The following is a 15,345-nucleotide window of genomic DNA, read 5'->3' as shown; positions in this document are numbered from 1 at the left end:
CTGGATGAGCTGGTATGGTGAATGCTGACCCCCCAATAAATCTCACTCTAGCCAGCTGACCAAAGTTGGCAACACCGGTCTACAGCTGCAACCAAGACATTGCAGACTGGAGCCTGACTGCCGGGAGCCATTTGTGACTGACAAATCAGGGTCCATCTTCCATCGGTTCACACAAAGCAGTCCTACTCCCCACTTTTGCAATTCAGTCCCGCTGGGTTGTGAGTTGCATCCACAGAACACACAGGCGAGGATACAATGCTTTTAAAGGCATCATTTAAGGAAGGAAGACTCTATAAAGGCCTTGTGACCAGACAACCTGACCCTTCTTTGTGCACAACTTTCCTCAGCAGCACACATTCTTGGGAGGCAGAGAGTAAAAGCCGAAACAAAATCATAATATGCGACACGCCAATACGCCCCCTGGCGGTTTGGAGTAAGAACGAACGCAATCTCATTAGATTTGTGTCGCCTACTTTCGCAGGCAACCACGAAAATAGGACACGCGTACGCCATCAATTCATGGCTATGTCAACCTCTGTCAAATGAAACACAAATTCACCAAAGTTACCAGCAGGGCTGCCTTCCCCACTGCTACAACAAGCAAATATGATGCATGATACAGGATGTTAAATCATGGACGTCAGTCAGTTTGTGATAATTAGATCTGACCACACCCAGAAGTTGAATCTGCCCTCATGTGAAAACGGGTTATTCCTGCATGTCGCTCCGTGAGTAAGCGTAACCGGGTGCAGCTCGTTACATAAATCTCTGGACACAGGTAGCGTGCAGGAAAACAGGTGCACACATTCTTAAAGTGACAGTCTGGGATTGTTGTTCACCTCGACCACAGCACGACATGGATTTCGATTTGGAAACAGGTATTATTTTAGCTTTTGAACATAAACGTAACTTTCGTATATAGGGTACTACAGGTAGCTTAATTCGCTATGTTTTTATCGTGAAACCGTAGGCTATGCATTTCTTACGTTATGGATGTAGGCTATTGTACTGGCATATGAGCTGTTGAAAACGGTAGGTTAATACTTAAATATAGCCTACGTCATTTTAAAACTGTAATTTATCGAAATAAATGAGAAGCTTTGTATCGTACACAGTTAAATTGGAGTAGTCTACCCTAAAATTATTAGTTATTTAGGCTAGTTAGGCTAAGTCTTAACTTTGTTGACTGAATGCGTAATTATGACCCGAGATGTGTTCCTGCGTTTCGTAATATAGATTCCATCAAGATATTAGATATTTTTAGATTCCCAGTGAGCAAAGGCCGGCATCTAGACGTCTTTTTTATTGGCATGTATAACGCTATAGCCTACAGTAACAAAGTGTGATAGAGTATCATACAAACATCTATCAAACAAACATCTACAAGCATTCTTGGGAACTATCCAAGAAATAAAAAAAAAAAAATAAAAAAAAAAACTCAAGACAGGTCATGTCACGTTAAATATCCCATCAAAACATTCTACAGTGTAGAGACTTTTATTACAGCGTAAATATAAAGAGTCTAAAATTCAACTCAAGGTAAAAAACATTACATTTATTACATTTTATTTTAATGTCCCCATTAAAATGATAAGATTAACCAAAAACTCCTTGGTTTCATGGACAGGGATCTAGACGGGAGGTTGAGAGACGTTTTGACATAAATGGACGAGCCCAGTATAGATGAGTAAGCCTGTCTACGTCCTAGTCGGCAAGAAAACTTTCACTTTTCAACCAAATGTAGCCGGGTTTTCACCACAAAAATGTTCACTGGATTAGTTTAAATTGCAGTGCTTAAGTGCAGTCGGTCTACTTTTGTTACTGGTACTAGCTACTATTTTGTTGCTTTTAAGATTGTAGAGCTTAAAGTTAATCTGCAGACAATGTTCTTTAAACATCACTGTAAACATTCATTCACACCGCTCAACACTCGCCAGTCCGGAGACTATCGGTGTGTTCTATTAGCACCAGTGCATATAAGGCATTAGTGTGTGACCTAATCATAACTGGAGTCACATTTCATAACCGCACCTGAATATTATAGTGATACTAAACAGATTAGTGCTAATTTTAATTAATATATCGTGGTTGTGAGTGAGTGAGTGAGTGAGTGAGACCACAATTTGCCATGCATAGCAGGAACTGCCACCGTGGGAAAAATACTGAACTGAAAAAAACCATTCGCAGTGAAATCAAGAGTAATGTTAATTCAACATCAATGGCTTTTTAAAATGTAGGCGATATCGTGATTGATCTAAAATTCCGTTTTTAATTATTCTTGGCCCAATGGCTCGGAGGTCTTGTAGGCTATACTTTATTTTCCAAATCATGATTGAAAAGGAGCATTGAATGCACACATTTATGTTTAAGATATTTCAAAAATATTTGCAAACTATAATATGTAATCAGTGCCACACAACTCATTACCTGTACATGCCCAGTTTGTGTTCAGTAATAATTTGGACCATTCTGAGGTGGCCTCAATAGAACAATTTCACTGTGTCCAGTGTTAATGAGAGCAGACGTAATTCCAACCCAGGGCACTGTCAGTATTTAGGTGGGGTGAGCGATCCAAGCACCGACCCTGTATCTGTTCTGTTTCCATTGTATAGCGGTACAACCAGATGAAAAATGCAAGAGTGAATCTGGCCAGGAAGTCCAGGGCATTTTTGGATTTGGGAAAAAGGATAAAGACAAGGAGAAGGAGAAGGAGAAGGAAAAGGAAAAGGGAAAGGTAAGAGTACTTGGGAATGCTGTCATGTCTTTTGGGGTGAAGTTTTTTACTCACATTACAATATGATACAAAATAAGAGCAGTCCATACAGAATACGTGAATGTGAATACTCCATTGTTGAAGTTGGGGAGATTAGCTTGTAGCATAACACACATATAGTACCCCAGAGGAGGCCACCAGAGGATGTCCTTGGGCAGTCTCCATGGTGCTCATAGTGAGGAACTCTACTGTCTGATGGTCTCTTACAGGGTGAATACAAAGACAAGGACCATGATAAAGACAAGGACCACGATAAGGACAAGGACCACAAGCATGGCAAGGGCCACAAGCACGGCGAGGGCCACAAGCACGGCGAGGGCCACAAGCACGGCGAGGGACACAAGCACGGCGAGGGCCACAAGCATGGCAAGGGCCACAAGAAGGGAAAAGGGAAGAAACATAAACACAAGGATGGTGGGAGTGGGTCTTCCTCAGGCTCTTCGTCTGACTCTGATTAAGACTGAAAGGTACTGTGCTCCTGTCCCCCCTCCCTTTAGTAGCAAGAAAGAATAATGACCCACTATGACCAAGCACCAAATGTGCTCCCAAGTGTATGTTGATTAATTTGACTCCGGAGTTGCAAAGTGAGCAGACATGGGTATAAATGTGTCTGGCTTCATAGAAATGTGCCCTGTCCTGTTGCTTTGTTGTAAACATAGGGGGTGTAATGTAATGAAAGCCATCCTGACAAAGAAATCAAACCTTTCATTCAGCTTCTGGGTGCAGCAGGGGCGGTTATTGGTGAGGTGTAACTTTGACATTCCACACACACCCTCAAAATTCTTCAGGTTTCTTAAAGGGAAAATTCTGAATTAGTTTTTCCTTTTTGCATTGTCAGGTGTTGTTATAGAAAAACAGTCAGGAACAAAAACATTTACTCATTTGGTTCCCAGAAATTAAATACTGACTGAAGCCAGCCAGTCTATTATTCAAGCACGTCTATTAATCTTTTCTATAACAGTATCCATGGATTGATTATGTTCTATGAATTTAAGGGTTATCATTAATTTTGTTTTTTTTTGTTCCTTTTTCAGGACAAGAGAAAAAATGAAAAGAACAACGAAGACTGGAAATTACTCCAATGTGGGAAATGATTCAGACCACCCTTTCTAATTTACTGCCTGACTGCATTAGTGTCTTATTTTTTCTGTAAAAAGTTCACTGAGGACCTTTGTTTATTAAAGCTGCCACCGGTCTCTCTATGTGTTAATAAAATCGGACTTCTAATTTATATTTCCGTAGCATTTTGTCAGTAGTTTCTCATTTTAGCCAATTAATTTTTTGTCTGTAATACCAGCTTATTAAGGTCATGCTGCCCTCTTTCCAGTAAAACAAATCTGCTTACATATTCAGTTGTGATGATCATGTGATCATGTGATTCACGGGGTCATGTGAATCTGAACCAGGAACTGCAATATAAACAAGCTAATTTGTTATTCATCACTGTTTAGGCACTATTCCTTATGTAACCAGCAGGTGGTGACATTTGTCTGCTCATCTCACCCCAGCAAGGCTGTCAGTACCTCATAATATGCATGTTAAATTGGAATCAGTGAAATTACCAGAATGGACATATCCCTTTTTAAAACAAATTACCAGTACATGTTGACAAACTGTAGCCTACGGTTTATTTCAAATGCTACCTTTTGAATTTCCTAAAACCTTAATCCCAAAATAGAGCAAATGTATATACACTGTATGACCAAAAGTATCTGGACACTTCTTGGTCTGGGACTGTTTTTCGTGGTTTGGGCTAGGCCCTTTAGTTCAAGCGAAGGCAAATATTAATGCTACAGAATACAATCATATTCTAGACGATTCTGTGCTTCTCCAACAGTATGGGCAAGGCCCCTTCCTGTTTCAGTGTGATAGTGCTCCCGGTCACACAGCGAGGTCCATATAGAAATGGTTTTGATGAGTACAATGTGGAAGAACTTGACTGGCCTGCACAGAGCCCTGAACTCAACCACATTCAACACCTGCGTATGGTTAATGTCCTTTGTTTTGTAAATTGAAGGAAGCTGGAATGAAAGTCCTCGATGTCCTGGCTGTCCTCATACTGTAAGTGATCTGAATCTCCTCTCTGAAGGAAATTGATCATACAGTGATTGGAGCAGATGGGAAATGTCCCTAATCTTGTTGTGACTTTTCTCAATGGCTCTGTGATTTATGATGGTTTGAATGCCCATTTTATCACATATATTTTAATTTAAGTATTTATTTTTGGGAAACTTGAAGAGCGTTTTATTGCAGACACAAGATTTTCTTTGTTTATGGAGTAGATGCAGTCATTGCTGTCCTTTCCTGAATATTTCCTTTGTGTTTCTGTTCAAGTTGAACTTATTGTCAATTAATGGCTATAAACCCTGAACAGAAACTGGGTGACTCTTATCAGACCAAAGAGACACAGCACCTGATTATTTTACTGGTGGCTTTATATGAAAGGACATCTTGATCCCATTTTTTGAAAGGCATTTCAAGAATTCAGGCCAGTTTGTTTGGCATGTGGATGACAGCCAAATCATGCACACCCAAAGTGCCCTCATCCTATGAAGGAGTTCAGTGCTTCTTGTGTGCAAAGACATATCCAGTTGGACAACATGCATTGTATCTAGCAATCTTCTATATTATCCGTATGTATGCATTGTGCACTTTCTGATTGTTTGACTATATGATATCAATAATAATCCTGTGCAGCTAACTGATATAACTCCAGATCAGGTAAATTAAGTCAATCTTCAAATCTGGGCAGATGGAGCACATGTCTTCTTAATCTATGAGCTTCATTAGCCCAAATAAAACTTATAATTTACTTTTTCAAAATAGGCTTTTGGAGGCATAATCTGAACAGATGGAAACATATAAAGGAATCTGGGAAGCCACAGCATTCTCATTAGATTAATTTCTCCCGTTAAATTAAGTGCAAGGTTAATCCACTTATAAAAATTGGATTTCCTATCAGCAATAAAAGGCACAATATTATCATTCATTTTTAGTAGAACTAATATAACATTCTACATATTTCATGGGATGCTCATGGAAAGATCCTCAAGCAGTTTGGAAATTTCTTCTTCATTTTTTAATTAAATAAAATGTCAGTTTTATCAACATTGGTTTTATAACCCAATATACTGTATCTGAATAATTATTAAGCATAGATAAAAGAGAAAATAAGGATTTCTCTATATTAGTTGTATATAAATCATCTTCAGTTCATAACTTTGTATTTTTTATTTGATCCTTGTGATGTACAGTGACCTCCATAATGTTTGGGACATACTTTTCTTGATTTGGCTCTGTACTCCACAATTTTAGATATGTAATCAAACAATTCACATGTGGTTAAAGTGCACATCCTCAGCTTTTATTTAACTATATTTTTTAATACATTTTGGTATTGCACGTTTTTATATATATACGAAAGTCACGGAAGCCATTATGAGGCTGAGAAAAAAACAGCAGAGTCATTTAGGCTTTTTCAAAATGAACTGTTTTGAACATCATTAAGAAGAAAGTGAGTGCTGGTGAGCTCAGTAATTATTAAGAGCTGGGAAGGCCAAGGGAAACCTCTACAGTTGATGACCTAAGAATTCTCACCATAATTAAGAAAAACCCCCAAACACCTATCTGACAAACACTCTTCAGGGGGAAGGATTGGATATGTCAGTGACTACTGTCTGCCAAAGACTTCGCAAACAGAACTACAGAGGCTACACTACAAGATGAAAACAATTGGCTAGCAACAAAAACAGGATGGCTAGGTTACAGTCTGCTAAGAAGTACCTATAAGAGCCTGCAGAGTTCTGGAAAAATGTTTTGTAGACAGATGAAACCAAGATTCAGCAACATCTAAAAAGCTAAATCATGCGATACTTTTATCTCTGAACAAAATCAATCAGCTTGCGATGGCTTGACCTGACTACACCTGTAACTGGAATTTCTACCTTCAGAGAAAACAGGTTATTCATGTTTCTCTGTGTGAGTAGGTGGAACTGGGCGTACTCACATAAACCTACTGGCACAGGTAGGGTGCAGGATAACACGGAAACATCTTTCAAAAGTGACAGTGACAGGGTTCTTTGTTCATCGCGACCACAGCACGGTATGGATCTCAATTTGTCTTCAGGTCTTACTTTAGTTTTCAAACCGTGTACAGGACAGTAAATTTATAAGTACCCTACATGGTTAATGTATAGCTAATTATGTTTCACTGTGAAAATATATGAATTTCCAAATAGTGTTATGGATGTACTGTAAAGGGCAGAGTATAATAGGCTACTGGCAGAACAAGATGGGCTATCCTTTAAAAAATTTGATGATTTATCAGAAAAATTAAAGCTGATCCAAATTGAGGCAAGGTTTAAATTTGTTTTGTACACAATTAATTTGGAGGAAATCAGTTAATTAAGTCTCAGCTTTATTACACTGAATCTGCAATGGGTAGCGGAGAAGTATTACAGACATTTTTCTGATTATTTTAAATAATTGCAGTAGACCTGCTTAAGTGCAGTACGTTTATCATGGCCGCAAAGGCAAACAGTTAATGTTATTTAAACAACATCCTTTTTAACAATGCAATAAACCTTCCTTCACATCGCTCAACACCCACCTGACTGGGAACTATCATGTTTATCCCATTAACAAACTTCATCAGTGCCTTAAGGCTTTAATAGTGTTTGATCTAGTGTAACAGGAGTCATATTTCATAAGCACAACTGAGTATTAACATTATACTAAGACTTATTAATGCTAATTTAAATTAATTTACCAGGGTTGGACCAATGTCATATCTTTTCAAAATGGGCAACTGAAAACTCATTAGCAGTGACATCAAACGTGATGCCTGTAATTCAACATAAATAGGTTTTAAAAATGTAAACAGCATTGGGATTGATCTGCCATAGTAGCCTGTAAATGATTTCTAAACGAGTCCTGGCCCATTGGACCGGTCTTGTAGTTTCTTTTCCGAATCATGACTGAAATGTAGTGCTGAAAGCATGAATCTTTGTTTTGTGAAAACATTTTGAAAACCATTGCAAACTAAACAGATCGAAGCAATACCACACAACTCACCACATGTACGGAGTTCATTCTCGATATTAACTTGGACCAGTGTTAATATTGAGAATCCAGTGTTAATGAGAAAGGATTTCATTCCAGTGTCAGTATTTACGAGGGGGAAGCAGATCCAAGCACAGACCCTCTATTCAGTCCTGCTTTCATTGTACGGCAATGGATGAGGAAATCAAGAGTTCCAGTAACCAAGAAGTGAACAGCTTTTTTGGATTTGGGAAAAAGGACAAGGACAAGGAAAAGGACAAGGGCAAAGAGCATAAAAAGGTAAGGTACTTTAGAGAATTTATTTCACCGTGGAGTTTGATTTTACTCACAATTCAATACAGAATACATGAATGTGAATGCTCCATTGTTGAAGCTGGGGAGTTTAGCTTGCAGCATAACACACATATAGTACCCCAGAGGAGGGCACATGTCTTTGGGCAATGTCCACGAGGAACTCCCTACTGTCTGGTGGTCCCTTACAGAGCGACTGCAAAGACAAGAGCAAGGATGGAAAAGACAAGAAAGAAAAGCATGGGAAAAAGAAGGAGGGTAAAGACAAGAAGAAAAAGGATGATGGGAGTGGGAGTGGGTCTTCCTCAGGCTCTTCGTCCGACTCTGATTAAGACTGAAAGGTACTGTGCTCCTGTCCCCCCTCCCTCTAGTAGCAAGAAAGAATAATGACCCACTATGACCAAACACCAAATGTGCTCGCAAGTCTATGTTGATTCATTTGACTCTGGAGTTACAAAGTGAGCAGAAATGAGCATAAATGTGTCTGGCTTCATAGAAATGTGCCCTGTCCTGTTGCTTTGTTGTAAACATAGGGGGTGTAATGTAATGAAAGCCATCCTGAGAAAGAAATCAAACCATTCATTCAGCTTCTGGGTGCAGCAGGGGTGGTTAAGGGTGACGTGTAACTTTGACATTCCACACACACCCTCCAAATTCTCCAAGTTCCTTAAAGGGAAAATTCTGAATTAGTTTTTCCTTTTTGCATTGTCAGGTGTTGTCATAGAAAAACAGTCAGGAACAAAAACATTTACTCATTTGGTGCCCATAAATAAAGTACTGGCTAAAAGGCATCAGTGCTGAGCAGTCACTCTGATTCCCATTCCATAAGACACTGATGGTGGTATCCATCTATTCATCTAGCCAGGTATGGCAACTGAGAACTCATCTCTCTTTTGCAGTGATAAACTGAGGAATCAAAGTGCAAGGGATGCATGCCAGGGATTGTGTAGCCAATCAGTCACAGAGGTGATTGGGTGGCCAGACTTAGAGAGCCAGTTTTTTGTGGGAATTTGGCCAGGACTGCATGGGTAACACCCCTAATCCTTTTGAAAAGTGATGTGAGATCTTTAATGACGTATCATCTGAAGGATGGCACTTTCTACAGCACAGTGTACTAGTGCATTGGGTTTAGTCCAGAGGCACAGTTTGAATGCACAGTAAAATGCACCCACCAGATTATCCAACAGCCTAATTTAAATGTTAATGGCACATTCTAATGGAGATTGACAGCATAGCAAAGTGCTGAATTTTACACAAGTGCAGTACTTTAATGGTTCATTCTTACTACTTGTGCTCTTCGTGGAAACTAAGACTACTGGACCTCATCCGCCATATGCAACTGATTTTCGAATACAAGGATTCAAACAAGGATGCATTACTTTTTCTAATTTCAGAATCATGATATGCCCAATTTTCAAACAGTGCACTAATTCAGCTCATAATACTGAAACTATACTGTGACAGCCTACAATATTTACATAGTATCATAGTATACATAGTATCCATTTATATTGTATTTATACACCAGGATATTTTTTACTGAAGCAGTTCTGGTTTAATACCTTGTTCAAGGGTACAATGAGTGTCCTATCTGGGAATTGAACCTGCAGCCTTCGGGTCACAAGGTCACCAGTTCTCTAAACATCACACCACCCTGTGGCCTCTCCTGCTTGGGTCTGCATTAGGGTTAAGGCACTGCAGTGGGAGTGGCTCTTTAAGAAGCCAGCCAGTATGTTGTTCAGTCAGTGAAGTCCACATCCACTACTCTTTCTGTAACAGTTTCCATGAATTCCGTCTTTAAAAAAAAAATTAACTTTTTTTTTTTTTTTGCTTTTTTTAGGAAAAAAGAAAGAAAATAACAACAAAGACCAATGTATTGCGGGCAATTATGCAGACTACCCTGTCTGTTTTACTGCTATAAACTGCATTAATATGTTGATTTTGCTGTAGTTCACTGACGACTTTTGTTTAATAAAGTTGTCTCTCTCTGTTAATAAAATCAGCCTTCTAATTTATATTTCAGTAGCATTTTGTCCATAGTTTCTCCTTTTTAGGTAACTGTATCTTTTTGTGAATAGCGCAAGCTTATTAAATTCATGCTACCCTCTTTCCAGTACAAACACATCTGCTTACATATTCAGTGTGTTGACAATGGTCACCTGAATCTGAGCTAGGACATCAAACAAAAACAGAAACTAATATGTTATTCATCACCATTTAGGCACTATTCCTTACATAACCACCAGGTGGCGACATTTGTCCATTCATCTCACCCCAGCAAAGGCATCAGTACATCATAATATGCATTTGGAAGATTAAGTAAGTAAGAACCAGACATATTCCTTTTGAAAACAAATCACCAGTCTGTTGACAAACTGTAGTCTATGGATTATTTCAAATGCAATCTTTTAAAAGAATTTTCACAAACCCTAATCCAAAAATGGTGTAAATGTACATATGACTGGACTAGAAACGTGATCATACTATACTGAAGTTCCAGAATAATTCTGTCCATGAAAATATGGCTTGAGCCCTACTTCAAGTTGAAGGTGCAAAGGCTCACTGTTGGGATTCAAACACTGAACATGTGGCTGGGACTACTTGTTGTTACTGAAGTAGGCATGAGGACTAAAATGAATCTAAAATCAGCAGAGGTACCCAGTGTAATTGGTGTAATCATTTAACTACACGTATAACTATAGATTATTAAAGAAAAAACAACAACTTGTAAACAACTTTGAATGACTGGCCTCAACATACAGCCATTTCTTAAGGCAAACCATTCCTGCAGCATTTTGGTTTCAGAATGGTTTCAAATCCACGTATAAGCCTATAAACCCTGAACAGACACTGACAGCAGCGTCTGTTATCAGAACCATATGATGAGCTGTTTGCCAAAGAGACACGAAACAGCACCAGATTAGTTTGCTGGTGGCTGAACCTGAGATGACACAAATGTTTTGTAGATCCTGTTTTCAAAAAGGATTTCCCACAAACAAATGGAACTGGAAGGAAACTCCAGCATCAAAAGGGTGACTTACAGAGATCAGATGACTGCAATAAAAGTAGATCTTCTGTTGTGCCTCAACTGGCTCCATCTGAATTGGCAGATGGATTAGCTGCTGCTCTGCATGAAACACTCAAGGCAGTCGCTCCATTAAAAAGGAAAAGGTTATTGAGAAGAGGCTTGCCCCTTGGTGTAATGACCACACTCAGGCTCTTCAACACAATTTTGTACACTTGGAAATCCAATGGTGGTCCACTAAATTGCAAGTACTCGATTTGGTCTGGAAAAACAGTCTAGGTGTTTATAAGCATATAACACTCTTTCTAAGACTGGGTCATCTTTGTTCTCTAACTCTATAGAAGAGCGTAAGAATAGTTGTAGACAGTTGAACTGAAGTTTGGATGTTTACTACTGCATCAGCAATAATTAAAGGGAAAAAATGAAGAGAAAGGCAATACACCACTTGATGCCGATTAATGTCATTGCATTTGAGAATCATCATTGTAGTATATCACCCAGCCCTAACCCTGAATTAGACTGCTCCAGTCCCAAGCGTCTCCCGGATCAATCCCATGCCGTGGCACAACCCGGACGCCAAGATGCCTCACCTTGCTCTCCTGATTTAAATACAGAAACACTGTATTTTTGTTTGTTTGGACCTTTTTTTTACCAGTTAGTTTTCTACTTCAGGTCGTAATCTGGGCAACCACTATTTTCTATTTGCTCAGATAGATTTCCCATTACCTCCCTATTAGCACATTAAGCTTATCTTCATTGATACCAAGCTGACTAGTGGAGGATGGGCTCCTGCTCTATATCCAGGTTGCCCCCCCAGATTTCTTCCCTCCGGGGTCTTTTTTTAACACTGTTGTTTACCATCATTCCATAAAACAAACTCCATGCTAAACAACACAAGAGTGCACATACTGGCTCTTTTCCTTTTGCACAGCAAAATTATGTACATCAGCGCTATCTGTTTACCAGGAAGACACATTCCCAGAGAAATAATGACAGGAAAACAAGCACAACACAAGACAAACCAAGGGTTTTACCGAAGCTATCAGAGCTCTTCGTTCTGGCGAAGAATAAACTAAGTGTTACGGGAGCACTCGTTGTGGGTTCATGTTGAGTATCCGTGTGATTCTGGTGTTTGAAAGGCTTGGTCTCCTGGCCTTTGAAATGAATCTCAAACCTGAGATGTTTATAAGAATCCCCAAGGTGAACGCAAGGGAGTGGAAATGTGTTTGAAAGCAAGTAGGATTGTTTCCGCATCTCAAGAGCGACCTGTTCTGTACAAGACACCAGCGAGTAAGAAATGCCTGTACTGGTTGTGCCAGAGGCACTCTCCAGCCGGAGATGTGAAGTACACCTCAGCGGACTGTGATGAGTTTCCAACAGCCCACAGGCTTAACCCACATCTCGTCTCTACCCTGCCCTGGTCCCACTCTGTTTCATCATGAATTTTTCATTGCTCTGGAAGGTTTAAAAAACTCATATCAGTGAAAAAGTTTTCTATCAGAGGCTGACCTGCAAAGACCTGCTACAACTCGTTAAGAACACACCAGGGTTTTTCTATTAGCGTAAACTGCCTGCAGCCAACCAAGCTACCGTGCCAAGAACAATTCATGCTTACAGTACCTATAAAGCCATTTTAAAGAGCGCTTTCCCCTGTTTTTGATGTTTTGAAGTCGACAGTCAGGGAGACTGGCATCATGCATTTTGTTCTGTCCCCGCTGCTGTACACAAACAGTGGGAAGATGCTGTGTCAAGTGCACATCCAAGGAAAGAGAAAACATAACGGGCAGCTGACTGGGGAAGATTTGCCCATCAAAGGCCATAGCAGCAGCAGAACGGACCTGTCCTTCTGATCAGAGCACTTGAGCCAACCCAGATCATGGAGCTGTGTGTCTCAGCTTGGCCTGGCAAACCCTGCAGGAAAGGCAGGCTGACATGCAAGCAGCTGCCAGCTTTACAGCAGAGTTTCCTGATGCATTTTCAAATGCAAATCGGTCTACTATAATATTCTAATAGATGTACACACACGAACACACACACTGTGCATGTGAGTTCACTGAGTTCTTAGATTGCCATACCGTATGTTGGTGAACTATACACGCTTTTGAGTATACAACTACAAGTACTAACCATAAATCTAACCATAAATCAGTAAGCAGAATGCTGTATAACGATGTGCTGAGTGGAAACTAATTCAGGTTTGAAATATTTAGTATGGTTGCAATATGATATTCTGCTTAGACTTCTAATATCTCATGATGTAATCACATATGAAGCAGAATTATTCATTGTTCAATATGGATGCTCGAGTCAGTCAATTTCCCTTTCTGCCGGCTGCAGATGCTGTTATCATTGCTCTGCATTATTCATTATGAAGACACCAATAGGTCCGTCCACCCCATCTAATACCTTTGAGTATTTAGACAAATGTATCTAATCATGAAACTGAATGAATTAATATATATATATAATTCATTAATGCGGCAAATACAACAACATGTATCTTCAGTTACATAGTTTTTAGGCCATTCCTTTATAGATTTTGCCCAATATTGGCTGCCTTAGCTCACAAAAAATTAATCAAGCTCTATTCCAGAGCAATGCTACCCAATGTTTACTAAATTATTTCATGAAACCTGCCCCTATTGTCTAATTTTACCATCTGAAGAGAATCTGGTCATTCAAACTTCGTGTCACATCAAAGTGTCAAACTCAAATAACAAAAAATAACTCATGGAAGACACACAGCCCAGTCAGTTGGCTTCTGATTGCAAACTCGGTTCATTTTCTCAAAAGCCTCTCCAGTACTGTACATTCCTCCAGTCCAAGTCATTTGCGTTTCAGTAAATGCAAGTTCAGAATCATTACCCAGTTACTTGGTATTAATTAAATTCACTTCCGTGGCTCTTGAGCCGCCATGATGAAGTTGCTCCTGATTTTCCAACCTGCTGAGGCTGAAGCACATTCGCTGTCTGTCTCCGACCATCACCAGCCCCAATGCTCACTTTATTTTAGTATTACTATTTTTCACGAATTAATATACTGTGCGTTCGCTCCATAATACTTTCATGAAACTCCCCAAACATACTTCTGTTTTTCCAACCTGACAGCTATAATGATACTGGGACACGACAATGGACCAATAAATATCATTCGCTTCGCTGCACTCTTCACAGGAATAACATGTTGCATCATGACATTGTGGATGCATGCATGGGTCACGTAATTTGCAGGAATGGGCGAGTGTTTGGACAAGCCACGTTAAATGATCCTTTTATTTATGGACCTCGTTTTGTGCAGAGGGCATTGTCATGCTGAAAAGGGCCTTCCCCAAACTGTTGCCACAAAGTTGGAAGCACACAATTGTCTAGAATGTCATTGTATGTTGTAGCATTAAATTTTCCCTTCACTGGAAATAAGGGGGCAGCTCTAGCAGGGCAGAAATTTGACGAAATGACTCGTTGGAACTACCAATATTTGTCTACGGAGATTGCATGGCAGTATTCTTGATTGTATGCACCTTAGCGAAGGGTGTGGCTGAAGTAGCCGAACCCACTAATTAGAAGAGGTATCCACATACTTTTGGAAATGTAGCATAGCCTATTTCACAAATTAGATTGTCCATCATGCGCCATTAAACCGATTATATAAGTTTTGTATCGCCAATATGCACAGGAAAATGGGTATAGTATATGGTCTATGGGTAACGCGCGTGCATGTCTTTACACCAGATGCACTCTAGGCTACGTGAAAGTCCATTTTATCATAGGCTACTCACTTAAACCTGACGTGAAGCATAAGGCGAAAATAGTAGACACCTTGGGTTAATTCAAGACTGTAGTGGCACTGTAAGTTAAAAATCTAGGCTTTTCAAGACAATGGATTCGATTCCTGATAATTATAAAAATAAATGAATAAATACATAATCTACGTAAACCAAAGTCTCTGTATATAGATTAGGTCGCATTACAGATATAGTCTAGGGTATACAGATAATTATGGTGCTTTACCTTAAAGGTTGATAAAGCGTGAGGATTAGATGCCAACGTATGTGGTGCACCCAGGCAATTACACACCTTATTTTTGAACCTGAATGCAAACTGTAGCACTTCGTCGCCAGAGGAGGGCATAGTATCCTTGATATCCAAGTGGCGTCATTGGTTTCCTGGCAACAGTCCGGGCGACCCATCAATCAGTG

The 15,345-nt window shown here is 39.6% G+C and overlaps 2 protein-coding genes and 1 long non-coding RNA gene across 3 annotated transcripts; 2 read left to right on the top strand and 1 right to left on the bottom strand.

Annotated features, from left to right (window-relative positions):
* The first annotated feature begins 706 nt into the window (after nucleotides 1-706).
* On the top strand, nucleotides 707-4,014 carry si:ch1073-340i21.1 (urease accessory protein UreG). Its single transcript, XM_035384713.1, has 4 exons — nucleotides 707-878; nucleotides 2,613-2,734; nucleotides 2,983-3,240; nucleotides 3,808-4,014. Exons 1-3 carry the CDS (start codon nucleotides 857-859, stop codon nucleotides 3,229-3,231), a joined length of 393 nt encoding a protein of 130 aa, XP_035240604.1. The 5' UTR covers nucleotides 707-856; the 3' UTR covers nucleotides 3,232-3,240; nucleotides 3,808-4,014.
* On the bottom strand, nucleotides 2,993-15,327 carry LOC118209429. Its single transcript, XR_004761719.1, has 2 exons — nucleotides 15,224-15,327; nucleotides 2,993-3,565 (listed from the first exon to the last, which is right to left on the bottom strand). It is a non-coding gene; the product is annotated as an uncharacterized LOC118209429 (long non-coding RNA).
* Nucleotides 6,767-8,467, top strand: wu:fb18f06 (mediator of RNA polymerase II transcription subunit 19a). Its single transcript, XM_035384715.1, has 3 exons — nucleotides 6,767-6,875; nucleotides 7,934-8,113; nucleotides 8,317-8,467. The coding sequence occupies exons 2-3, from the start codon at nucleotides 8,006-8,008 to the stop codon at nucleotides 8,455-8,457; spliced, it is 249 nt and encodes an 82-aa protein (XP_035240606.1). The 5' UTR covers nucleotides 6,767-6,875; nucleotides 7,934-8,005; the 3' UTR covers nucleotides 8,458-8,467.
* Nucleotides 15,328-15,345: the final 18 nt, after the last annotated feature.

This window comes from Anguilla anguilla, chromosome 12, assembly GCF_013347855.1.
Source record: "Anguilla anguilla isolate fAngAng1 chromosome 12, fAngAng1.pri, whole genome shotgun sequence".
NCBI classification, from domain to species: Eukaryota; Metazoa; Chordata; class Actinopteri; order Anguilliformes; family Anguillidae; genus Anguilla; species Anguilla anguilla.
The sequence above is the reverse complement of the archived record's forward strand: the minus strand, read 5'-3'. Positions and strand labels throughout refer to the sequence as shown.